At 44.0% G+C, this 26,933-nt stretch overlaps 1 protein-coding gene across 2 annotated transcripts in view; it reads right to left on the bottom strand.

Moving 5' to 3' along the window:
• SLC7A10 (solute carrier family 7 member 10) overlaps positions 1-26,933 on the bottom strand; it is a 41,348-nt gene that overhangs the window by 9,592 nt on the left and 4,823 nt on the right. For both annotated transcript variants that reach the window (XM_066557206.1, XM_066557207.1), the window contains exons 2-4: positions 8,200-8,404; positions 2,204-2,355; positions 425-550 (exon numbers count right to left, since the gene is read on the bottom strand). In XM_066557206.1, the coding sequence (XP_066413303.1) occupies positions 425-550; positions 2,204-2,355; positions 8,200-8,404 (483 nt within the window). The remainder of the gene's footprint in view (positions 1-424; positions 551-2,203; positions 2,356-8,199; positions 8,405-26,933) is intronic.

Here is a 26,933-nt window from a genome sequence, read left to right as displayed (position 1 = left end):
AGTGAGACATTTTCCACCTAAGTTTATAAGTAACTTTTTGTAGGAAATTGGACTAGTGCCTGAAATGAAGCAGTTATCTTCCTGCTCTAGGCAAAGCATTATTCATTTTACATCCAGAGCACTTCAAATTAAGGAATGCACAACAGATAAAAAATGTTAAGTAACTATTCCAAAACATTGTGAGCTACTCTCCTTTATTCTATCAAATCCTACACAGTGGGCTGGAAAGGGACTTTTTTAAAGGGGACACAGCTGATTTCTCCCTTGTGCCATATTTCCCCAGCTGTGTCAGTGTGCAATCCCACAGCTTGGCAAAACCCAGCACACCTTCAGGTCAGTTTGTAAGGAGGAAACATTGCAATAAGTGGGAAAAATCAGGTCTATCAACAGTACCATAGCAATGTTAGAGTATCTCACAGAGTACCTTTAAAGATCTGGATGAAGCCCACAACAATGATGAGGGTCAGGGCTAAGAGTTTTCCTGCTGTAAAAATGTCCTGGATGCGCGTTGCCCATCGCACGCTGGAGCTGTTCACCCATGTCAGGAGCACTGCAGAGCAAAAGGCTGAGTTCAGTGGGATGAAACTGTGTTTATTTGAGAACATACAGCCAAAATAGTGCAAACCACACTCATGTTCTGTGGAAACAGGCTGACCCCTGTGGCAGGGAGAAATGATGAGGAGGACTCCATCTTATCAGAAGGCTAATTAATTACTTTATTATACTATATTATATTACATCTAAACTGAATCTGCCAAGCACTCAACTGCTCAGAATCCCATGATTGTCAGCCCACAGTCCCAACACACACACACAGCTGGCCCTGACAGGCCAAGGAAACAAAACACCATCACTTTGGGTAAACAATCTCCATATTGCATTCTACTTTGGCACAATACAGGCACAGCAAATGAGATAAGAATTGTTTTTTCTTTCTCTGAGGTTCCGAGAATGTGAATCCCAGCAATATTCTTGGGAAGAATTGTGCCCTTGCTTTTCTCTGGGAAGAGAAATGTGGTGATAGTGTTCCTGCAGGGAGCTCTAGCATGGCCAGCAGGGAGGGTGATGAGAATTGCTTTTCCCAAGCTGCTTGGGGCATCCCTGGCAGCCACCAGCCCCTGGGTGCTGCCACAGGGGCTCTCCCCAGCTCAATACCTGTGCCTGAGCAGTGCCCAGTGTGTTTGGGTTTTGAGTTTTTGGAATGGTTCTTGAGGTATTAAAAGTCTTTTTTTCTCAGCCCTGCACTCAAAGAAGAAGTTGGGTTTTTTTGGTTTTTAAGGTTGTTTATTTTTTTTTAATCTAATACATTCTTTTTTGGATTTGTGGAGGTTTGTTACTAGGTCAGATTGAGGCACACTGACCACCCCTGGGGTGGTGTTACCTTTTTATGCTAAAAACTACGTGTACTTTATTTACAATAATTTTTTAATACTTGTGTTAGACAGATTGTCTTTATTTTAAACTAATTTAGAAGTGTCACTATCATAGCAGAAGATATAGGACAAGAAGAAGACAGGACATGCTTAGATTCTTCTATTTTGCTTCTTGAACCCCCATTCTAAAAACTTTAAAATTCTACTTTTTCACTTTGTGATAAATTCACTATCATGTCATCCAAACTTTTGTGGCTTGTAACTCTTCACACAAAGTTGGTAATTGTTTCTATGGGTTAAAATCAAAGGCACAGGTGCCAAGGTCTCCGAGCCCCCTGCCAGGGTCTCGAGTCCTGCAGGGCAGCCAGAGGAATGTCCTGGGTTCTGATAAGTGTGCAAGAATCATTGCCTCCTCCCAGGAACAGTGAAGTCTGCAGCCCTGCAGCTCAGCTTTGCTCCTGGCAGCCCCAGCAGTGGCTGATGCAGAGCTGGCTGCATGCTGCCTCTGCACACTCATGTGTGTGTGAGAGAGGACAGGAAGGGCTCACAGGGTGGTGGTGACCTGTGCCAGGTGCCCCTGGTGCCCATGGGATGGTTCTGCAGCACTGCCCCATCCCACAGGCTCACCTGCCACCACTTTCCCTGGACCCACAGGGGTTTGGGTGCCTTTGTGCCTCCCTCCAGGACAGAATATCCCACACCAGCCCCAGTGCCTCTCCTGGGAGCTCCCCACTGGCCTTTGGAGCTGGGGCCCTGACCCCAGCCTGGCTGGAGTGGGCCCTTGTAAAACCAGGGCAAGATTTGTGTGCGTGCAAAAAGCAAATACTTACATAGACACACCATGGAGAGGATCCTGGAGGCATTATAGGGGGGAATGCAGTTGGGGAAGACAGGCTGCAGGACATAGTTGGAGAAGGTCAATGCAATGACAGCCAGACTAGTTGGGTACATGATAAGCACTGCACTCCACAGCAGCAGAAACCTGCAGAGACAAGGAAAAGCACAAGAGAGCAGTGCTGGTGCTGTGCTGGAGGAGGTGACACACAGCCAGCTGTGCACAGGGTGTCAGGGCTGAGCTCCTCCATCCTGTCACACACACCACTGGGGCCCTCCTCAGCCCTTCTCCCCTGTGCTCAGCACAATCTGGATTTTAAATGAAACATTGGAAAGCAAACGTGCCTTAGGAATGTGTGGAAGAGTGAGGATTATGACCAGCAGGCGTGTTTTGGTTTAACTCTGTCTAGAAAGGAGCTCTGCTGCTCCTGGGCTGACATGTCACCACAGCAGACAGCAGTCCCTACACCTCTGAGGGGTTTTGGCTGCAGCAGCCGCACTTTTGGGACTGCTACCAGCTCCCTGCTGGTCACTGGGGGGTTTCTTGTCACTCCTGGTATTGGCTCTGTGACCCAGGCCAGTGCTGCAGTATTTTGTGATGGATCACACAGCTGGGCTGGCTGCCTGCCTTCAGGTGATTGCACCCAACAAGGTATTGTGCAAATATAAAGTGCGAGATGTTTTGGTTTTTCATTCTGTGTAAAGGAAAAAAAAAGGTTTAAAAGACAGCAGTGGATCAGGTTAGTCTTTAAAAATATTTAAGGTATTATTATTTGTACAGTGAGAAGTAGTCATTGCAAGAAAGTGAAGTGTTTCTTGTCAGGTACATACACACACAGACACACACACAGTAATTTTTTACATACATGCACAAATATAATGTGCAGGGATGCATGACACAAATGAGGATTTGAGATGATGTTTCCAAATATGACAGTATAATTTCTATATTACATGGCTGCTCTTTAGGGGCTGCACCCACCCAGTGTTCTCCCTGCTCCCAGCCCTGAAATCTGTACAGCTCAGTGAGGGAGCCTCTCTGTGTCACCAGCTGCTGCCTGGCTGCTCCTCAGCTGAGCTGCAAAATGCCTCAGTCCCATCCTTCACTTTGCCTTCTTGTTCCTGAGAAGGATGGGGCAATTAACAGCTACCACAGTTAATTTGGTAAACCAGACCAATGTCAGAGCTGGGTACCCTCCCAGCTGCCACTGTAATTTTTTACAGTTTTTTTCTGTCTCTTCATTTTGTTGTGTGAATCCCTTTTTGGGGCTTTTTTCCCCCCCTCAATTTCTAATGTTTTTCCTTGTGGTTCAGAGCAGTTTTCTCCAGTGATTGCTTTGTGCTGTTTGGTGGTGTTGATGATGCACCCAGCTTGGGACAGCTCTGCAGATCCTCCTTGCTGAGTTAACTCAGCTGGTCCACACTGAGGACCATAAATAGGACTTTAAGACTACAATAACAATTTGCTGAATATGATTAGGATTCTGATGGTGCTGCCTGAGCTGTGTGGCTCTTGACTGGCAGAAGCCACCAGTTTTTCCCTGTCATGTTTATCTTCACCCATACAAATTTTACACACATTTTTAGCCTACATATGTAGGCTGGGAATTGTGTAAAACATTCAGTGGGGAGAATGACTCTGAAAAGACTATTTCAGGCAAAATTGGCCTGGTTTCTAGGCTGTAATATGGAATTTGGGGTAGCTGGTATTGGGTAGAAAATGGTTTAGAAGGGAATGGATTAATGACAATCATGGAACTGAAATGCATTTGTGTGATAACACAAATTAAAGAAAATGCCTAATTTTAGCATTTAGGGGGGGACAAAGTTGCACTGTCAAATGTGAAGCTCAAAAGAGAGATGGCAGCAAAACAAGAAGGAACCTTTGCCTAAGGTAAAGGCCCACTTTTATGATGTTTCTAGAGGTAAGGTTTTATAAAAACCCATTTCTGAGAAAAAGATCTCCTTGCTGGTCACTGAGATCACATTCCCATCCCTAAACAAGCAGCTGTGGGGCCATGTGCTCACAGTGCCAGCAGCTGCCAGGGCAGCACGAGGAGCTGGGGCCCAGCTGAGAATGGCTGCTCCTGGGGAAAATGGATCATGGAAAGATGATATGGGAGAGGACACAGCGTGGCACACCTGGAATCACTTTGTTCTTCAGAGGGAAAGTGGCAGAATTATTGCCCTGAGGGCTGATCTACAGCCCTGGAGATGGAACTCAACCCTACAGCCTTTCATAGTTACTCAGTGTCTGGGATCACAAAAATAAGAGAAGTTAAATCTTCTCTTGTTGCTGACTGAGAAGTGATCAGATCTTTATAACAGGTATGAGACAGCTGAATGTAAAGAAAAAAGATCTAACTGGTTGGTTGGTTTTGGTTGCTTGGTTGGGTTTTATTTTTCTGAGCACCGGAGTTTGCAATGAGAAATCTGAGCTCCTGCACATGCTGGTGGTGAAGGAGCTGGTGAAATAACCTCTGTGCCTGTATTCCAGCTGCTGGCTGGATGGGCTCTGCTGGGTTTGGTTGTTGAGCCTGATCCAAAGTTCAGTGAAGTCCATGGCCCACAGTCCATCAGTGTGGATATGAGGGAGATCCTGTCCACTCAGAACCCCTCCCCGTGTCCTAGAAACAGCCCAGAGTGAGTGCTGCCATCTGCTACCCTGGCAGATGTGGCAGTCATGTGGAGTGCCCCCCATCCCTGGACCAAAACTGAATTTTTTTGCAGATACCTCTGCATAATAACTGCCTCACCTGTGGAAAGAAAGAAACAACATGGTTTCACCTGGGTCCTAAATAGTCTAGTGGACTTGGTGAAATTGGTTCTCAAATATCTATTGGGGATGTGCCTATGCTCCCACAAGGATCTAGAATTAGATATGTTATGGATTCAAAGCAGCCTGTGAAAATTAAAATTCCAGTGTACCCTACTTGTGCATCATTAGCAAAAGAAAACAGTTTGAAACAGGTGCTGTGGTACAACTCACCTGAGTGCAGTTCAGGAAAAACTGAACTGCTCTAAGCTGGAGCCAGTTTGAATTGGCACTATTAATGCCATCCTACATTACTGGGTGACTTCCTGCCTTTGGAACAAGTCAAAATTTTGCAATAACAAAAAAGAAACATGAAAGTATATTTGAAGCATGTTATACTTGCAGTTTGGAGTGACACTTTTCAAAGCTTTGGCTGCAAACCCTGCACTGACTGATTTTGGTGAGGATAAATGTCCAGTCAGCAGGCTCTGCTGTGGTGGCTGCAGCATTCCTGCTGAGCATTCAGAAGGGGGTGTATTGATCAGAAACTCACTGGAGGATTTGTTCTTCTGCAAGAATACCTATTAAGGCCTTTATTTATCATTTGGGGTAATGTTCTTTTCCTCAAACAGACTTGCAGGCCCACATCATGCAAGGAGAGCTGTGCTCAGAGGGCTCCTGCAGCACAGGCTGTGGCCATTCCCTGCAGTTTGTGCTCACACACAAATGCTATTTAAAACCAAAATGACTCCTAAATAGAGACGAAAGGAGGAGTACCCCTCTGGTACCAGACAAGAGCCTTCCTCACCTGTTCCTCCTCCCTTGGCCAGAGGAGCTGGGGAGTGTCCCTGCTTAGGGCTGTCCCCAGCCAAGGTTTGCCATCACCAGCACTTTTCAGCAGTGTTTCATGCTGTCCTTGAGCCAGCCAGGGCTGCTGCTCTGCAGCCACAGCTCCTGCCAGCTCAGGAGATGGCCCTGTCCTGCCTCTGTTACTGCACTCAGCTCCTCACATCACACCCAACAATGTGATTTTTTCAATAAACAGTTATGCATCCAGCTGTCAGTAGTGCCAGACACAGAAGCTGGGGCATGGAGTACTCCAGTGGCTGCCACAATCAAATTGTATTTCCTTGTGCCTTGTATCTGTGCAGGAAAACCTGCATAGATATATAAAAAATAATAAATGGGAGGATTTTGGGAGACAGGAACAAGACAACAGGAGTGGAGTTGTTGTGGTCTGGGTGGGTACAGTTGTGCTCTTACAACAAACACCTTTTTCTGAATAGACCAAAACATCCAGCTGGTCACTGGGGCAGTCAGATGCACAGGAAAGGCAGGTGTACTAAAGCTTTGTGTGCTGAGTTTGATGTGCTCAGCTGCAGAAGGATTAAATCAAAGAGAGCAGCAGTGGTTTTTGTGCCAGGGGGGCACAGGGCAGCCCCTTGAAGCTCAGCCTGCCAGGGCTGGATGGGCACTCCCAGGTGGGGAGCTGGGGGTGCTGGAGCTCCCAGAGCTGCAGCCTTTAGGTGGTGGCTCAGCAAAGGGCAGCGGGGCACAATCCCAGCTTGGCTTTACTGGAAAATATGACCCAAGTCCCCCTTTTTATACCAAAACCTGCCTGATGGCCTTTGTCTAGTGCAACCCTTTGTCATAATTGTGTGACTATTTATTTTCTTAAGAGCTACCATCTCTACACAGGCAGGATGTGTTTTTTTGATATTGCTTGTGCATTACAAGCCTGGACACCAAGTAAGTGCTGCCCAAGCAGAATCTCCTGCCTTGGGAGGTGAGGCTGTCCCCAGGTACATGCTGGGGAGTGATCAGTCAGCTGCTTTGTGGTTGTTACAGCAGCTGCACAGCTTGGTGTTTGCAGGGACCAGGCAAGTTCTCTGAATGTGGCAGAAGGAGCTGAGGAACAATTTAAATTAATTTAAATTAAATTTAATTTTAGTTGTATTTGATTTCTAAGTAGTTTCATTTTCTCTCCTAGAAAGCAGAATCCCTTTGGTTTTGTGGCCCTCTCATGTTGCTGGCCTCCTTCACAGTGATGTTCCAGGGATGGGACTTGTGGGGTTCTGTGCTCTCAGTTGCCTGTCCCTGCTTGCAGACCCTGCTCCTGCCAGCAGGCTCTGGGGAAGCTGCTGAGCTCTGCTGTGCTCCTGCCCCATGAGAGGACACACCTGAGTGGAGCTGAGATCTGGTTAGCCAAGCCAGGGCTGTTGGTGCCTCCATCTGTTCTGTGATGTAATTTTCTGTGCAAAGCAGGACAGCAGTCAGAGAGATTCCATCAACTAAAGAAACACAGAGTTCATGAGCCAGCAGAAGGCAATGGCTGAAGCTTGGCAAGCATCAGAAATGCCCCTTGTGAGCAGGCATGTCTGCAGTGCTGGCTGTGCCTGTGTGGCACTGAGCTGAGGCAGAAATGAGAGGACAGCCTTTGGGACAGGGTGACAGACTGCCTGTTTGTCCTTGCTCAGCAGCCAGCTCAACTGTTATAAGCTCATTTTCCATCTCACCTGAGAAGGAATACTCTGCTTTGATGGGGGTTCTTTCCTTACTCTTTCTCTAGTTTCCTGTACTGGTGCTTATTTTTCTTAACTAAACCACCAGCATGTGGTCTGGCCTCTCTGCTCACAATGAGGGAGCTGCTCAGAACATTCTGGTGCTTCTCTAGTTGTCTGTGAGGACAGGCTGACAGCTTAATTAATTGTGTTGAATCCATCAAAAAGTGTACACTCTAAAGAAAGATAACCTCCTCTCACTTGTCCCTTCCTCACATGGCCACACTACTCCATCAGTATTATTTTCAAAGAGAAATCCTTCCCTGAGTTAGCATTCCCCCCTCTCTGTATTTACTTGGTGATTCTGGACAGCAAGTCAAGCAGCTTTGCTTTATTTGTGGTGAGCAGCCCCAGCCTGGCCTGGGATGGGTAAAACTCTTCCACACAGGCACTGATCATTCATGGCTTGCACACAGGAACATCACTCAGGCACAGCATCACCTCCTCTCTCATGGACTTTGAGGGAAGAGAAAGGATCTGTCACCTTCCCTTGGGAAACAGCACTGGGAGCTCAGTGTGGGGACAATTTGGTGTTTCTAACACAGAACAGAAAGATCGATTTTGCTGAAGCATTTTTATTGACAAATGTCATCTCTTCCAAGTCAGCTGGCTTTCCCACACCAAACACACAACAGAAATGTGCTTTCAAATCACTTCATAGAGAGGGGGTACTTACCCAGCCAACCCACCAAAAATCTCAGTGACATAGGAGTAGTCCCCTCCTGACTTGGGGATGGTGACCCCCAGCTCAGCGTAGCACAGCGAGCCCAGGGCAGCCACGCCTCCGCCCAGCACCCAGATGATGAGAGCCAGTCCCACCGAGCCAGCGTGCTCCAGAACTCCTTTGGGGGAAATAAAGATCCCAGAGCCTATGATGTTACCTGCAAAGGACAGCACGCCAGCAGTCGGTAAAAGAAAGTAAATAGTTGGCTTTTATTTATTCAAAAGAAGGGAAACAAGCCCAGAGCCCCCACTCAAATAAAAAGCACAGCTGTGCCACCCCTGTGCTCCCCTTTCAGATTTTGTATGACTGCACTGTTTCTGATTGTGCCCTGGCAGAAGTGGTGCCATTTATCAGCAATCAAAGATGGTAAATGTGTGCTCAGCTCTGCTGAAGTCTCAGCTGAGGATCCATGTATAACTCTCACCTGCCATGCCCAAGCATATTACTCCAAGGAGTTAGAAGTGACTTTGTAATGAAGACTTTTCATCCACTCCTAAGAGGAATTTGAACAAGTTAAGGCCAATTTTCAGGGAGTTTGGGAGGTCAAAAAGAAGAGTGTAGCATTGTCTATAATGATGGGCCCAAAAGGTGTGCTTGCCACCAAGGATGGATTTATGATTGTGCTTGAAAAAGTAATCTCAAAGTCTGAAATGTTAAAAATCCGTAAGCATTTTGTACTTGCAATACCTGTGCTGCTTAGTGATCACCCATAAAATGTAAAGTTATAATGTGCCATGGCTAAAATAATGGACAGTATGAGACAATTGAGATGGATGTGAGTTGAGGTGGTGCTGGGTATAGGGAAGGAGTGCTGGAAACCTCCAGGTGCTCTTTTTTCATGTGTGACCAGCTTGTGTTACATGATGGGTGAGCAGCTGGCTCAGGGCTGGGCACGGAGGGGGACAGTGGCTGGGGTGACAGAGGGTGACAGTGGCTGGGGTGACATCAGACTGGGGCCTGTCACCCCTGGGGCTCTGCAGGGCTGCACCCTCAGCCTGTGCCCAACACCCTCACTCATGGTCTGGAGCCAGGACCCAAAGGAGCCCTCGGGGAGTTTGCTGATGGCACTGAATGAGGAGGAGCTGTCGGCTCCTTGGAGGGCAGAGAGGCTGCAGAGCCCCAGGCAGTGGCACAGAAGGGCAATCCCAGCCCTGTGAAGTTCAGCTCAGGCAGTGGCACAGAAGGGCAATCCCAGCCCTGTGAAGTTCTCAGGCAGTGGCACAGAAGGGCAATCCCAGCACTGTGAAGTTTGGCTCAGTGGCACAGAAGGGCAATCCCAGCACTGTGAAGTTTGGCTCAGTGGCACAGAAGGGCAATCCCAGCCATGTGAAGTTTGGCTCAGTGGCACAGAAGGGCAATCCCAGCCATGTGAAGTTTGGCTCAGTGGCACAGAAGGGCAATCCCAGCCCTGTGAAGTTCAGCTCAGGCAGTGCTGGGCTCTGCCCTGGCTGTGTGGGGGCACTGGGAGCTGCAGAGCAGCTGCAGGAAGGGCCCTGGGGCTCCTGGCCAGTGGCCACTGGAGCTGAGCCAGCAGTGCCCTGGGGACAGCAGGGACATCCCTGTCCTGGGGCATCAGCCCCAGCACTGCCAGGCCAGGGGGGATTGTTCTGCTCTGCTCTGGGCTGGGGCAGCCTCAGCTTCAGTGCTGGGATTGGGGCACCAGAGCATGAGAAAGACATGAAGGCATTGGAGAGTGCCCAAAGGAGGCCATGAGGGTGGGGAAGAGTCTGCAGGAGAAGCCTTGTGAGTCTTTGGTATTGCTGGGTGCCACAGTTTAACAGTTGTACTCATGCAAATGGAGAAAGACCTTAAGTGATAAAAGCCCCCTAAACATGATCTTCTACCTGCCAGCATACATCCCTGTGTACCTGCATTTTCCACAGATCAACGTGCCTGAACACACTGCACTGCTGGGAGGAGCTGGTGGTACTCTGGGGAGCATGCTGAAGTTCAGCCATAGTGTTTTTTACCAAGATAGATAGGTTTCCATTTCCTCTTTGGGATGGAATCATATTCCTTTCTGGCCACTCCAGTACTGAGCAAATGCCCAAAGACAGAACAACCCCTAAATGGGTCCACTGGCTCCTTTCATGCCATCTCCTCCTGCTCACTACCCTTGTTCACCTTAGCTCAGGTTTGCTGCTATTTTTGGCAGCAAAGAGCAGATGCAAATGCTCATCCTTCCACAGGCTCTCAGTTTCCACCCCTGTCCCTTGGGTCAGCTTTCCATGTTGTCTGTACATGAGGGAAGGATGCAATCCAAATACAGCCTGGCATCCCTCAGACTGGTAATGGACAAGAAATCCAAGGTTCCAGGGGGTCTGCAGAGCTGTGCTGGTGGTGCTGGCCAGGGGCTGAGCTGTGGGGGATGGACAGAGCTGCAGGGGCTGGGAAGGGTGGGGAATGCAGAGACAAACAGCAGCAGGGGAAGCAGCGTGACCTGGCCATGCTGTGAGGAGCCCAGGGAAGAGAGCTGGCTCCTGTGAGCTGTAACTGCAGAGCAAAGGTGGTGGCAGTGATGTGGCACAGTGCAGGCTTGTGGGGGAACCAGTTGTGGGTTTCTCTGGGTCTGGATTGAAGGCACTTGAGGTAGTTCTTGTTCAGACTCAGGTGTTCATTATTTATCAGTAAAACAGTCTCACTGCTGTGAGTTCAGCAGCTTTTCATTAGCAGGCACAAAATAGCCAACAATCTCTTGTTCCAAGGTCTTTTAAGACTAAACTATCCAATTAAGAGCTGACACCTGGATTATTTTCCCTTTTAACCCAATAACTGATCCCAAAGAGCCCACAATGGGGACTTTTCTGCCCAATTACAAAATGCCACCCAAACCCATGAAGAAGAAGCATGAAGAAGAAACCCAGGACAGCACCCTGTGTCCTCCATCTTGCTTCCATCCACAACACACTAAAAATCCCAAAACCTCAATTTCTCACCAAGTGATTCACCTACACTGCTCTCTATAATCTATTGCACACTTTTGTGGGTTCCAGTCTATCTTGAAGCCTGGGAAACTTTCTCCATGAGTGAGGGTCAGTCAGTGCTGCCCTGGGGCAGACACAGAAATATTCCCAGTGCCCTGGGTTTGCACACAGGCTAAATAAACATGATGTGGGTTTTGAATGCTTGCACTCAGCACTGTCAGAGCTCTCTGTGTTTCATGTTTCTGCCCCCAGGAAGGGGCACGGCTCATCCCTGGCATCCTGGGTGGTGGGCACTGAGGGGAACTGGCACTGGGGCTCTTTCCCAAATCCAAATGGCTGCAGGGAGGAGGTGTCTGTGGCCTCCTGTTATGGTGAGACTGCCAAAGCAATCCTCCTCATTTGCAACTCTGTCTGAGCTGGAAACAGCCAGAACTTTCTTTGTTTAAGGAGAATACCTTGTGGGTGTAACTACCTGCAGGAGCACGACAAGGACCAGACACATTTCTGGATAGTTCTTTCATACAAATATTCTACTACTTTTTTTTTTTTTTTTTGTAAATTAAGTAGTGAATCATATTTTAAAAAAATGAGCATCCTTCATGATTGAATAAAGAATAAGGAAATATTACCTTCCAAAGTCAAAGTCATTATGGATTTCATATTACTTTGCACTCACAACATGTGCAAAAGCCATATCAGTAGGAGTGGAAGTGCTACACCCCTTCTGATAACAAAATGTTCTTATGAAAATCTGCCATGAATGTGGTAAATGTGCCCAAAAAGCACCTTCACTTCACTTGGTGTAGGACATGTTTAAAAATAGGTATGGTGGAGATACTGAAATGCTGAAATGAAGATGTCAGAAACTGCCTGATGAGAAGCAGTTTTCAGGAGGTCTTGGTCAGCAGGAACTGGAGGGAATTTGGTGAGCAGCTTTAGGGGTGAGAAAATGCAATATGCACTGTTTCCCATACATAGCATTGTATTTTGTCATCTCTTGTTTCTTGGTGTTTGTTGCCTTTTTTCCTCCTTTTCACAATAATATGGAATCGTTGGTATAAAAATACCATGACAACCTCAGCTTTTGTTTAAAAATTATGTTACCAACAATTATGAGTCAGAAGGCAAGCAAAATATCCTGAAATATATATATATATCACTTCTGAGATCTTATCCAGTGTCGTGATTATTTTTTTGGGGGAGGACAATGTTGAGAGCAGTTTCCACATCCTAGAAAAATAGGAAATGGGGGAAGGGAATACAAAAGAAAAAAAAAAAAGGAAAAAATGTCTGTGTCTTTTTATCTCTCCAGTCAAGTAACACATCCAGCAGTGCTGGTAGTAAAATTAGTAGAATGTTTGCATGGAAGAACTATCCAGAAATGTGTCTGGTCCTTGTCCTGCTCCTGCAGATAGTTGCACCCAGAAGGTATTCAGGTATTCTCCTTAAAGAAAGAAAGTTCTGGCTGTTTCCTGCTCAGACAGAGTCCCAGATGAGGAGCCCAGCCTGTTCTCTGTGAGCTGCCTGCTCAGCCCAAGCAGCCAAACTTGTGAATCCTGGGCCAGGTGAACCCAAAGCAGCTGCTGCAGCGTGGCTGTGGAGTGGGCCCAGCCTCTCCTGTCAGCCATGCTCCATCTCTGCCCCAGTGGAAGTGGGTCCCAAGCCTGGTTTTCTGTGAAGAGAATGCCAAACCCCCCATCCTTTCAAATCTCCAGTTGTTTGTGTCATTGTGTTTAGGATCTTTTGTGACCTGGCCATGGATAGGGTTTCCAGACCAGTCACACACATGCAGTGTGTGGTTTTGCTCTGAGGTCAGCACTTCATGTGGAGCTAAACCATTTGGGAACTGGGGTAATGGTGTGACAATTAGGACATTTGGCTTATTGAAAAATGCAGTGTTTTCATTTTGCCTTTGGCTTTTGGACTATGAGAGTGCATTTGGGGTCAGATGTGGGGTTTTGATGTCTTTTACTAGAACTATGAGAACTAAAACTCATTTCTTAAACAAAAGCTGAATTCTCACCAAAACACTTCAAGAACTGCACCTTGAAGGAAAACAGTAACCCTGTGCTAGTGAGAAAATAAAGGGACTTGGCAATACTTGGCATATTCACTTAGTATGCAAAATCCTTAGGTCATCTTTTATTTATCTGCAGCACACAATACACACAGACTATAAAAACAGTGGATCTTCAGCTTGTTGAAAGCATCCATCAGTTCTGTAAGAATGGATTTATTATATTTAGAGACCATATTTGGTCTTTCTTGGATAAAACCAAGCAATTTCCTGTATAGCTAGCAAAGAAAAATATCACTCATGCCTTTTTATTGCATGCACATTTCTTTAAAGATCTGTTGTACATCTGAAATTCTGAATGGATCAGTAGTTATCATTCCATTCCACTTTTTTCCTTGCAAGCCTTCTGATGAAATCCTTTCTTCTATTCTTTTAGTGTAGTTTTAATATAATATATATCATAAAATAATAAATCAGCCTTCTGAAACATGGAGTCAGATCCTCATCTCTTCCCTCACCCTGGGACCCCTGTGAACACCACCACAAACCTGATTTCAGCTTCAGCTCTCTCTTGATATATTGGTATACTGTATCCTCAACAGGCAGTTTGCACTGAGAATGGAATAATAATCAAAAAGTTCTCCCATCCTCTCAGGACTCCACATCCAGGTGGACATTGCCCAGGCCAACAGGATGACAGTCTGTGTCACTGCTTCAAAAAGTTCTCTTATCAACAAATGCTGAAGCTTTGCATCCTGCCTAGGATTTATAAATAAATATCTCTTTTTTCAGTAGAAAATACTGTAAAGAATTGAGAATCCTGTTTGGCAACAGCAACAAAGAAGCTTAATCAAAAGGAATTGTGCTTTGCAAACTGTTTCAATCCAAATTAAATATGAGGTGGATTATGTCAATAATGTAACTCATCATGGATATTTATTTATGTATGTATTTAGCAGAAATCTGCTAAATTAAGCAGCTTCTGGTGCAGCTAATTGCCAGTTAATTGGCTCCCAGGAGTTAAACACTCCCAGCTGAGGTTGTTAGTGACCATTTTGACTGCCACTGCCCCTTTGTGAACTGGGGACATGACACAGACACAAAGCCAGTCAAGAAGTAAAATGCACAGCTCATAATTTTGGTGCAAACTGGAAATTCTGTGGCAGCACAGACAGTCCCAATGGCTCTGTTTGTCCACAGAAAATGAACTTGTTGCTCTCTGCCCTGGCTGAGCTGCAGCTCTGGCTCAGCCACGTGCCAGGAGAGGAGGCTGCCATGCAGCACACAAGTGCACATCCAGTACAAGGATTGAAGTGTCCCCTCCTCCCCCACTGGAATACAAAGACTAAATGAAATTCTGAATCAAGAGAACAGGTCTAAAAAATTGCTAGGCTGGAGGGACTCAATGGAATTAAAACCATCAAACACTTCAGTGCGTTTTCTTAACCTCTAGTCAAACATGGATTTAGGCTATGTGGCAGTTAAGGTATTTGATGCAATTTCCTGGAGTTTTTTGCTTTTAAATAGCATTCAGAAAACTCTTAATGAAAAACAGATAAAGAATAAAAGGCTCTAGAAGGCCTGGAATTAAAATAATAGCCATTTAATTTCATATGCAAGTAAAAAAATGGAACTTCTCTATCAGTGGAAAATGAATTATGGCTGCTCTGCTAATGTGCTTGCAAAAAAAAAAGACCTCAAAAAGGGCTGTAAAAATAACAGTGATAATTTAATGTTTACAGGGATTAGTATTTAACAAAATTAAACTTAAAACCTGACTTCAAATATTTATGTTAAAATTCCTAGCAAGCCAGAACATGACCAGCCATTATAAACTGCTGTTCCAGCATTCCAACTGGATTTTACTGTGTTAAGAATTTATAATCTGATTATACTACACACAACTTTAAAGATTTAAAAAATCAGGCTGCTTCAAATACTGACAGAAGAGGTTTCCTTAACTTCTGTTAGATGTATAAAGATCATTTACCTTCTGAGCACTAATATGCAGGTGTAGTCCATGAGGGCCTGAACAAGCAAAACTTTCTAACAATGAAGGTGTGGATAGAACAGAAAACTGAGTTAAGGAAAGTAAATATTGCAGGCATAACTTCACTAATGATACCTGATGCAGCCTTTCAAGGTGTGCAACAGTCTGTTCCAGTGGTTGGGGTTAGATTTTGCTATTGCAGGAGGTACTGTGGAGAGCTGTAAATAACTTAAATTTCTATTTATTAAAAATCAATATCTGTTCAGCAAGGCACAGCTGTGCCCTGCCCAGCTGCACAAAGGACAGGGAAAAAGCAGACTTGCCCATCTGGTGGGAAATGGGCTGGAAATACCTGTTATCTGAAGAACCTGTGGCAAGGATGGAATATCATCCTTATCCTGAATTTTAGTGAATGTTACTGTGGGTGCCAAATTTTTGGGTTGCTGTTCTCAGAAATCATCCAGTCTGCAGGATGATGGCATGTATCCTTCCCCAGAGAGAGAACAACCTCTGCCTTCTCATCTGTTATTGTAAGAAAATATAGGAGTTATTAAATTGCAAAGACCACTGATAAACAGAACTAGCAAGTGGATACACCTTGTGCATGGCAGCTGCATTGCTGTGATTTTGGGAGTGTGCTAGGCAGCTGTGCTGCAATTAGATGAAAAAATCACCATCTAGAGAAGAGCAATCAAGGTTAATTTGTGCTAACCTCACTCTTCACAGGACCTTTAATATAGCTGGGGCCATTTGAATAGTTCTCTAAATGTAGTAAGCCACACATTTGGCTCTGGCTTAAGGTATATAAACTGCTTAATGATGAGGGTTTGTTTGGATTCCCTTTCCACTGGCAGTGGAAGGCAGCCTTACAGGAATGCAGTACCCTAATCCTGCAAGATGCATTTGTGGCACTGCAGTGCTTTGCTATTCAGGAGACTGACCATGCTCAGGCCTTCAGTAATCCAACCTCTGCCCAAGTACCCAGCAGCTTAAACCCACAAAAATGTGGTGGTTTAAAATGTCTAATTTTGTAAAATTAGTGATAATTTGTCAATTACTTTTCTTCAACAGAAGCAGGTTAGAGAAACTTAATCAGGAAAGCTTTTAAGCCTCTGTTTTGGTAACATGGTATTCACAAAATACAACAGCTTTCAAAGCAGGTCCCTTTGGCATGTGTTGACTACTTGTAGGAAGGGCACATCTGTACCATAAGGACCTCACCAAAGGAGGTACAATGTGGGGACATTCTCATTATAGTACTTGAGTCAAATGCAGATGTTCCAATAACCAAAACTAGCACTGGAACCTCTGATCCAGTTCTCTGGGTGGCAAGCATCATGCTCTCCTGAGTACATATGTGAGCATACACTAGGTTTGATTGAAGAATTTACAAATCCTTTTGTCCTTTGGTCCAAAATTGCAGGACTTACAACTGAGAAGGAAACCTGGTGGTCCCTATCAGTCAGTGCCAGTCCTGCCCTGCTGGACATTCAGGTGGTGTGTGCAGAGCACAGATCTGCACCAAGGCAGATAAATCCCCAGGAGGTGCTGGGGATCAGACCTCTTAGGAACATGGGAAATAATAAAGATGACAGATGTCTGCTAGTAAATGGTTTTATTCAGTTTTATTTGATTAACACTGTTACAGTGTGTTTATTTCAAAGCCTCTATGATAGGATTTTGTTGTTGCTCTAAACTGAAACTCCTTTTATTCTGCTAATCCTTTCACAGGCTGCAGGCTCTGTCTCCTCTTTTCAGGCACACAGTCCACTGCTTTATTTCCTGCTCCTCTGTTCTGACTCTTGTACTTGGTCTGACTTCTCTACTTCCTTAACTTCTGACTTGCTCTCCTCTTCTCTTGCCAGCCTTGGCGTATGTGGGCTGCATTTCATTACCATGGAGAGGAAACCTCAGTCTCCCTTGCCCTTCTCTGTAGCTGCAATGATAAGGCAGAAACATCAGAAAAAGCCTTCTCCTGGCGACTGGGAGACTTTTCCAGTGGGATATTGTCACTGTGAGCTCCCACAGCCTGCTGCACTCAGAGCAGCCTGTGCAGCACTACAGCTGTGCCAGGAGGGGATTACAACCTGCTGCTTTTGCTCAGCTCCATACTGCACCTTCCTCTTTTGCCTTATTCCTTGGCATCAGGGGCCTTGAGCAGGGTTTGTTGCAGGGCAGTGCTGCCAGGTAAGGATGAGGGAAGCCCACAGACAGCTGCAGAGCAGTAATTCTTGGTGGTTCCCACTGCATCCCCACTGGCGGCGGCACCTATGGGGAACAGAGGCTCAAACTTCCCCCCTGACTGTGGGACATAAAGAAGCTACTGTGACCCTTGAAGTAAAGGAGAGTGGCTTCAACCCTCCTACTGATTTCCAAAGAGAAACTGAGTGCCAGGCCTACCTTGGTGTTGTGAGAGGGGTATGGAGGATCCCTGTGACAATGCCTGGGTTGCCCTGGTAAGAAGGTGCAGCTCTGCGCACTGAGTGCTCTGCAAACACTGCAGCTTTATGTAGCTTTGGCCCCTGGTATCTGTCCAACATCTGCTTTCTGAGCTCTCTGCATCTCAATATCCTGACTGGAATTTTACCTGCAAATGGCAGAAATGTGTTGTTAAATCCCCTGATGTAGAAATGGGCAGTGTGTAAAGCTCTGCCCTGCAAGCATGCTGGAGGACATGAGGGACACTGTGTGACTGATAAATTCTGATAAATTCTGATTTTAAGGAAAGCACCTGACAGTGGAGATGGTCCTTCTGTGGTGGCTTAGGGGGCAGATGCCAGCCCATTCAGCTGATTTAATGTTTGTCCCTCAGCTGAGAAATCCCACAAGTGACAGCTGCATTTCTCACAGGGCTCTCTACACCTGCAATGATTTTTGGTATTTACCAAGAAGAAAAGCAGTTCCAAAATGCTGCTGTAAAGCTCACCAACTCAGCTGTGAAAAGAGCCAAAGAGTTCAGCTGTGCTGGGCAGTGCTGTGGCTCAGACAAGGACAATGGGACAGCCACAGCTCTTCAGCAGGCCACTCTTCAGCCCCACTCATGCCAATGGTAAACACCCCTGCACCATCTTTGAAGCATTATTTGTTTTATGGAAAATGCTGGATTTTTCCCTTTTTTCTCCCCCTAACTCTATTCTTTTTGCTCATTGTGATTGATCACAGTGAACAGATTATTCAGTCTGGAAAATCCATCAGCAGCTGCTGCCCAGTGTGGAAGCCTCTTGCTGTCCATTCCTGAAAGCTGTCAGTCCTCAAGGATGTGCCATTGGCCAAATCAGAAAGATTAAAGAAAACATCAGGATGCAATTTGGAGAGTTACACAGCACACAGAAGGATTTTTTTGTTAGACAAGTGTAGGCTCTAGAGGAAGAAAGCAGCCTGGAAGCTGGCACATGTCTCTGACCCCCCCATTGCTCCACACTCCCTGCTTACCTCTGCAGCTTTCTGCTGTGAAAAATGTTCCTCCTTGCAAGTGAAAACTTTGTTTGCATGTGCTGGTGTCCTTGCAACCCTCAGCCATGGCTGCCAAACACCCATGTGTGCCCTGCACCAGCCAAGGGACACCATGGGGATTTATGGGGCAGCATGACAGGAATGAGCAGGTCTGGGGAAAAAACACAGCTTGAACTTGATTGCTCAGCTGCAAATAAAGCAAAAACTAATTGCCACTCTTGCTTCTGATTTCCTCTCAAATTACTGGGTTTAATGCCTTCTGCTCAGATCCCACAAAGATGAGCCCAGCAGAAGTGTCCTCAGACTCTGGCTAGTTGGTGGATTTTTGACTGTGCTTACACAGCTTCTGCAAACTTGGGATCCATCAAGAGCATCTCTAAACCAGGCATCACTTGACCCTTGATTTCTGAAGGGGTATAATGGGAACTTCAGGATGCTAAACTTTTAAGGCAAAGCTTATTCTTCAATATTACCCTGAATATTAAAAGGCTAAAATGTTCCAAGTGCCTTCCTGAACTGAAATTCCTGGCAATACATATTTAAAACAAAGCTATATGAAAATGGCAATAAGAAATCATCCCAATACATCAACTGCTGTGTTACAGCTCATGTTATTGAAAGAATTGATTGAGAGTCTCCTGTAAGGTCTACTGCCATGGCCTAGGATCATACACAACCTTCTTATTTTGGATGCGATGTAAACAAGACATGAACTTCTTAGCAAAGCTTGGGGTTGTTGCAGGTTTCACACCTCCTTAAATGGAAATCATTAAATCTCTCAAGTTTACATTCTTCTGCCTGTAAATCTGTGTTAGTTTTATCTCTTAGCACAGTAATCTCAGCATTCACATCTCTAAGTGGCTTTATCTCTGTTTTATCAAGGAATACAAAGATAGGCTATGGTCAATGAACTGAAGTGGAATTTGTAGGAAAAAAAAAAGGTATTTATGTTCCTGGGGTGTGAACAGCTATTGCACAATGATACCTGACTTAAAGCTTGCATTTAACTCAAAATGCACTTTGGTAAACAGCTCAACCTGACTTTAAATGAGATTTACAAACACTTACCAGCTCAGTATATACTTTGACAGACACCACTTATGATGCTGTGTTGCTGTCCTCATCTACTTAGAACCAGTGCTGACTTGTATCTTGACTTTATTTTTAAATATATAATTTATTTTAAAGAACATGTTTAGACAATTTTACTGCAGAGAACTAGAAACTCCTGGATTTCCAAAAGAAATGGCAGCTTTCCTTGCAGTTCTTAAATATCTTTGATTTGGGAATTTAAGGACCTGTTGTGATATGATCAGGAGTTAGCAACATTTCTATAGAATATTCTTATGCATGTATGAATCTTGTATTTGCAGATATCACAACTACCTTTTGAAATTAGGTATCTTGAGAATGATGAACTTCATGTTGCTCACTGATGTCTTTATGTAACAGGTTTATCTAAGCAGTTGACCAGCTGTACAAAAACTTCATCAAAAGAATGTCACTCCTGCCCCTGAACAGAAAAACTTGTTCAAAGAATAGTCTGAGTACACAGAAACATGGAATTAAATTAGTTAATCCTGCAAAATAGATGTTAACGCAGACTTGAACATCCCTGCCATCACAGTGTGTGGGACCCTGCTTATAATCCACACCTTCTGTTCCAGCTTTGCAAGAGACTGGAGATCTGTCTTGTTTTCTTCTTCCCTGGTTTCCTAAAGTATCAGACTTATGGTTGAAGCATGTTCTTTATAAATGTCACTTTACAGAAGTTTTCTGCTTGGTTTTTGGTTTTTCAGTTCTAGTGCTTGTGAGCAGCTCAGCCAAGAGTTGCTCAGCCTATTTCAGAGGGCCTCAAAAGGAAGCAAAGACATTTCAGTAGATGGTATATTCAGAACCTTCTTCAGGAAGGGTCTGTCAGAGGGTGGCTAAAAGTGAATTTGCTCCTGCTGCCCTTTGTGTGCCCTTTCCCTGTCTGAAATAGAGGATGATCCCAGCAGCTGCAAAGGGCAGCCAGGATGCTGCTCCTGTCCCTGGCTGTGTTTGCTCAGTGACAAGAGTGCTCATTTTTGGGTTTGGGGTAAAATGGGGGAATGGGACTGGCCCTGTAAATTCAATTCATGAGAACAGATGACACTTGTTGGCTTTGCTCTCTGCTGTGCAAGCTGAACACAGCAAGCCTCATTCCCTGACTGCCAGCCTTGCTCAGGTATGTGGGCAATCAAGGATTAATGAGTTTGCATCCAGCTACTTTCATTTAATTTAAAGCCCATGAGGCAATGAAGTCCTTCACTCCTGTTGCCTTCAGCAGGATTTGAGGGACTTGGGACCAGTTAAGAAAAGGGTCTTTAATTTCCTGTCAGGAGCACAAGCATGTGAAGGAGAGCTATTCCTTCTCTATGCACTTGTAATATGTACAGGATTGGGCACCTTTTGTAAAGTCTGCTTAAATCTTGCTGTGTTGCTAGGGAACTGGCCCTGTCCACAACCAAAAAACATGGAGACATTGTGTCCTACTGGTTTCTGGCAGAGTTTACCATAAGAAATGGCTTAATTGCAACAAGATCTACTAGCAGGAGTACAAAAAATGTGATTTGTCAGCTTTTTTTGTCAGCTTTTTTTAAAATTACAAATATTTTTATTCTATCACACACATGGAAATCCCTTTCAAGCTAAAAGCTAGGCATGTGAGGACAGCACCAGAATCAAACACTTCTTTCCTTTATTCTTTAAAATACTGATTCAGCTATTTTTAAATTTACTTGAGTCAAAGTACAGTGTTTGCAAGCTTAACAAGCTTGGATGCTCTCTGCTCTTTTGTACTAACTAAGGCTATTACTATTTTCAAGACTCTAATAAAAAGAATTCATTATGTAGGTTTCCAAAATGTATGGTTTTTCAAGTTTTCAGACTGCATTTAAAAGTATCAGAAAAAAGAAACCTGTATTTCTGGAGAGCTAGAATGACATTTCTGATACAGTTTTTTATCCCTTTCAGGACATCAGAACTGTCTGAGTTGGTTTAGGTTAGTGATAAAACAAGACTTGAAACCCCAGATACCAAAGAATAAATCTGCTATCAAAACAGGACAAAATCTGGGCATAGAAAAAAATGAGCCATGGGGAAATCAAAATGAAATATAGTCTGAGGTGACCTCCCTTAAAGCAAACAAGTAAATCTGTCCTATTAAGCTCTCAGGAGAGCTGCTAAAGAATTTTGAAATAATCCAGACAAGGAACTCAACCCCACATTTTCATTCTTGTCAGTCCTTTTCTTGCAACTCCCTAAGAAAAAATGATCCCTTGTGTGTTTTGTACAAAAGGATGAATTTTTAAGATATAAAAGCACACACTTTAAAGCTGTAAGTCCTCATTCCTTGAGAGTCATTAACTTCAGGTTTATGGAGAAAGATATATTGATCCTTTCCAAGGCATGGGTGGGCAGGGAGGCAAGAAACTCTTCTGGATTCATCAGCCTTCTTCATGGGGCCTGACCAGGAGCAATCTCACAGCACAACCCCACTGAAAACCTGGAATATGTGGCACCAGTTAATAGCTTTTTCTGCTCCTCTCAGGATAGTTACACAATTTAACAGCAAAAGGATGGAAGACACTGAAGAACTGGGAGACAAGCCAAGCAAGGATATTTTTTCTTGTTACACCTGTAGCTTATAATGTCATATATGTGTACACAAGTGCAATGGCCTTTTCACAAAACTCCTTGTGTTACAGAGGAGGTGTTTCAATATTCAGACCTCAGCTTTTGTCTTCCACTGTATGGATGCATCTCTGTAAGAGAACAACTTTTTACACTGACTACTCATTCCTGGATTTTCTAACCCAGAGTTAATATGCAATAATTAACATGCCTGTGTGTTGTGTGAATTAACATGTGAATTAATAATTTTGTGATGGACAGGCCTTGTGACTTCCATTGCCACAGACCACATTAATATTGTGGATTTTAGCTTTCTGACCAGTGTATTCAACAGAGTGAGATTCTTCCTTAACTTGGTTTCTCCTGGTATTTGTGGATGTAAATAAGGCCTTTATATTGTTCAAACATCATTTTTTGTGCTATACTATTTTAAGATGTTTGGCCTGATCTAGATTAAGCAGTTTCATATAGCTGATGAAAGAGCTATTGTTTTTCACAGCAGAAAAACTGCCACTCATCCAGATCACTGACCTATTTCTTGGAGTTAGAGGTAACCTTTCTGAAGTTTTACTGCTTTTAAATGGCATGTTTTACACTTCTGATATTTTGGTCCCACATGTGAAGTGTGATTATGCCATTATTTAAGGATCAGATAAAAAAGAATTCAACTTGATTTTCAGATGCAAAATTATTTCAGTTTTCTGTAAGTTTTGGTACTATTCTAAAGGAAGTGTCCAATGAATCAGAGCAATTCAGCTCCAGGGGTTCCATGACTCAATGATACAGAAATTCCTCAGGCCAGTACATCACCAGTATAGCCCTCACCACTTTCCTTGCTCTGGGATCCAGAGGAATTTGTCTCTATTGCCTGAAAGAGATGATGAACCATGTGTAGAAGGAAGAATTTAAAGAGCTCAGCCTAACACCACACTGGTTTGTACATGACCCTGCCATCAGAACACCAGCACCTGCAAGTTCCTGAAGATGGGAACAGTCTGTAGACAGTCACTCTTCAAATCTTGCTTTTCACTCCTGACTTGCAAGGCCAGTGCCAGAAGAAAACATTGGGAGAATGAACTAATACTGCATAAAGAGATTTTGTGGATGAATAAATGTATTTACCACTGCACATCTCTTTGCTCTGCAGGACAACAGGGCTTGCATATTCTCTATGCTCTCTCATTATACAGACAGGGCTGCAAGCATTTTAAAAGGAATTAGGTTTGAGATGCTCAGTCCATGTTGGATTGCTGGCTCCCTGCTCCTTGCCATGGAACATCTGCTAAAGAACTCTTTGGGAGAGTCCTGGGTTTTTAAGGACCAGCAGAATAACACAACACTGTTAGGATGTTTTATATTTGGGGCACTTCAGTACTGACAAATGCCTTCTCATTTTATCATGCTGTAATCAAGATGACAAAAAAGTGTGGCAGCTAGTAGAAACTCCCCCCACAGTACAACAAAAAACAGGGTCTCAAAAGGAAAAGTTTGGCACATGAAAAGCTGCAAACAAAAAAAAAGCTAAACCTCCACCAAACCATTTCTGCTTGTTGTGAGCCTGCCAAAGCAGAGCAGACTTTCTCAACAGAAAAGGCTACATTATGCTAGAAGGAAATGAGCTGCAAGGCACAGGAAAAGGGAACACGAGTGGAGATTTATGGCACTGCTGAAAGCAGGCACTGTACTGCCAGATCAGGAGTGAGACACTTAGCAAAGGATGCTACCTTTGTTAGTTCATCTGTCAAGGAAGGAGTTGCTGTTGTATCTGAACTCCTGGCACTCACTGCAGAGCTCATTGATTCAGCCTTGTGATCAGAGTCACTCTGTCTCAATCAGAATTTCCTACTTTTTTAGAAGGTAAGAATGTAAAAATCCCCCTAAAACTAGCAAAACTCACCCACACTAAATCCACTCAAACCAAAACCATCAGTCAATGAATACTTGATAGCTAATGACTTGGAGACAGAATTGTGTGGCAATTGTTGCAGAAAAATACAAATTTAGTTTGTTTTTTTTTTTCTCTTCATACTGTACATGTGGGACTTCACATGCTGAATTCTCCTCGATATAGACAGCAGAAAGGCACATCTGTGGACAAATAAAGCACTTTTCTTTCTCCAGAAATATTCAGTAAAAAATATATATCTAAGTTAAGGCTTTTAGGGCTCTCCTCCCCCCAGGAATTTCTAATTACAGCTCCTTTTTAGACTTCCTCTGTAAGTTAGTTTAGTCTCAGAGGTAAGCTGCTAGCCCAGAGAAGCTGCAGAATCTCCCTGAATTTTTACCAACCTTAATTTGAACTTTGCCATGTTTTTTTACTGTCAAGTGAAACTGCAGCTTGTTTTCATCTCCCTAAACTCAAGTGAAAGGCTACCCCAAACAATTCCGATGGAGAACTGTATGTTGGAACAGTCTTGAAGAATGTGAGAATATGTAAAATATCATGCCATAAATGTAACTTGCATTTTGGACAGGCATCTGCTGAGCCAAGGACAATACAGGTTGGATATTAGGAAAAAGTTTTTTACAGAAAGGGTGATAAAGCACTGGAATGGCTGCCCAGGGAGGTGGTGGAGTCCCCATCCTGGGTGTGTTTAACAAAGCCTGGATGTGGCACTGGGTGCCAGGGTTGAGCTGTTGGGGCTGGGTGGGACTGCTGATCTTGAAGGTCTCTTCCAACCCAGTGATTCTGTGATCTCCAGCTTTGTTTTTTTCCAGCTGCAGGATTGGATCTTTCTCAGCAGTTTGAACCCTTTTTCCTATTGGGTGCCATACCAAATTATGGCTACTTAGCAGCTTAAATGTACATATGGAATGTGGACATGTAATTTTCAGTAGTTTTGAATATGAGCCTAAGCCTCTGGGCTATATGGAAAAATCATTCACAAGTCCCTCAAAAGTGTCTTTGTGGTTTCTAGTAAGGAATATGTGCCATTTATCCCAAACAAAGATTGACTGCTGACTTTACTAAACCATAATTTGCATTTATGAGAGGACAAGACACTGAATTACAGTCCAGAGCTCGATCCTGAACTATTGCCCTGAAAAAAACCCAGTTGTGCATTTGTAAATACTTTGTGTGTTACATCAGTAAGTGCCATGTGGAACTAAACGCTCAAAATCTTAGTTAGCAAGGTGTGTAACAGATAAAGAAGGCTGACTCCTTTCCAAAGTGTCTAGAAACATTTTTTTTTTGAGGGAGAGAAGCACTGAAGTGTAATCTGTATTACTCTCACAAATCACCAAACAAAAGTGTGTCCTGAAACTTGAGTTAGCTATAAAAGTGAAATGCTCTCACATGGATCCAGAGAGGGAGAAAACTCTTGCTGCAACAACACTGTTTTCAGTGACTCCAGGCAGGATCACAGAAATCAGCAAAAATCATCCAGTAATGTGGGTGGTGGTTCTCTGCTTTTTATTTTTTTCGTACATCTTTCTTTCTGCTGCAGTTCTGTAACTTGGGTACTGCTCCAGTGAAGTCCATTGGGTCTGACTAGTAATGATCTCCTAATGATTTGAAATGTTACTTGATGAACAGATGGATCTGATTCAATGACCAAAACCCAGTCCACTTAAGCAATGGTGGCACATGAAACATAACCAGAGAGGCTACAGCAAGCACTGTGCATGAATACCTATCCATTTCCACTTGCAAAAGGGGAATATGAAGGCTGTTCCCAGTTCCATGTGTTCCCTCTCCCCAGTGTTAAGCTAGCAGCTTGCTGAATCCTGTTTCTGCCTAGATTTCTGCCAGCAAAGACTATCTGTGGGGTTTGAAGGGATGTCAGAATGGCAGGGGCACAGCAGTAAGGAGACAGCTAACTGACACACAGGAAGGCTGGCAAATGGTTTTTGTTACTGACAAGGAGGAAAATCACATTGGAGTGCTGCACTGGGAAGTGATATTTATGCAAATAAAACTTCCATGTACATGCATATGCAATTATTTGTATGTAAGTATGATGACAGGCAGATATAATTACAATTATAATTATAATTACAACCAAGGCAACTCAGTTGTTCTCCTGATGGATTACCATGGTGTGGGCAGTAAATTGCACTTCAGGCCAGGACAACTCTGCCTAAGGAGGCATCTCTGATGGAAGGAGGTTTCTCAGCTTGTGGGCATTCTGCTGAGACATCCACAGGGTGCTTAAATGACCTCAGCTAGGATGGAAGCAAGCCTGTGCTGTCATCTGGGCAATTGGACAGATAAATTCCAGAAAGTTACTTTCAGAACTAGCAAAAACTGAACATACACCTCACTGGTCAGCTGAACATAGTTTTGTTACTGTCACTGGACCTGAATCAGGAACCAGTTTATAAGGGATCTTACATCAAATTCATGTGTGAGCAGAGTAAGTACAGCAAGCATTTTTTAAGCAGTGCCAAGTCAGCTGATGCAGATAACTTGCCTGCCTGTGCTCAGCAAAATAAGGAGATGTATTTAGTTTTAGCTGAAATATTTCATTGTAGTTGAATTTGTAAGTCTTCTAGTCAGTCTCATATAACCTGATATTAAATCATTCATGAGTATACAACAGATTTCATCACAATGCTAGTATGACCCTATGGCTACTTTCATGCAGTTTTACAACCACATAAATAAAGGCTTTAAGAGATGTTTAACTGTTTGTTTTATATA

Source organism: Molothrus aeneus, chromosome 11 (genome assembly GCF_037042795.1).
Source record: "Molothrus aeneus isolate 106 chromosome 11, BPBGC_Maene_1.0, whole genome shotgun sequence".
In the NCBI taxonomy this organism is placed as follows: domain Eukaryota; kingdom Metazoa; phylum Chordata; class Aves; order Passeriformes; family Icteridae; genus Molothrus; species Molothrus aeneus.
This window is presented reverse-complemented; position numbering and strand designations above follow the sequence as displayed.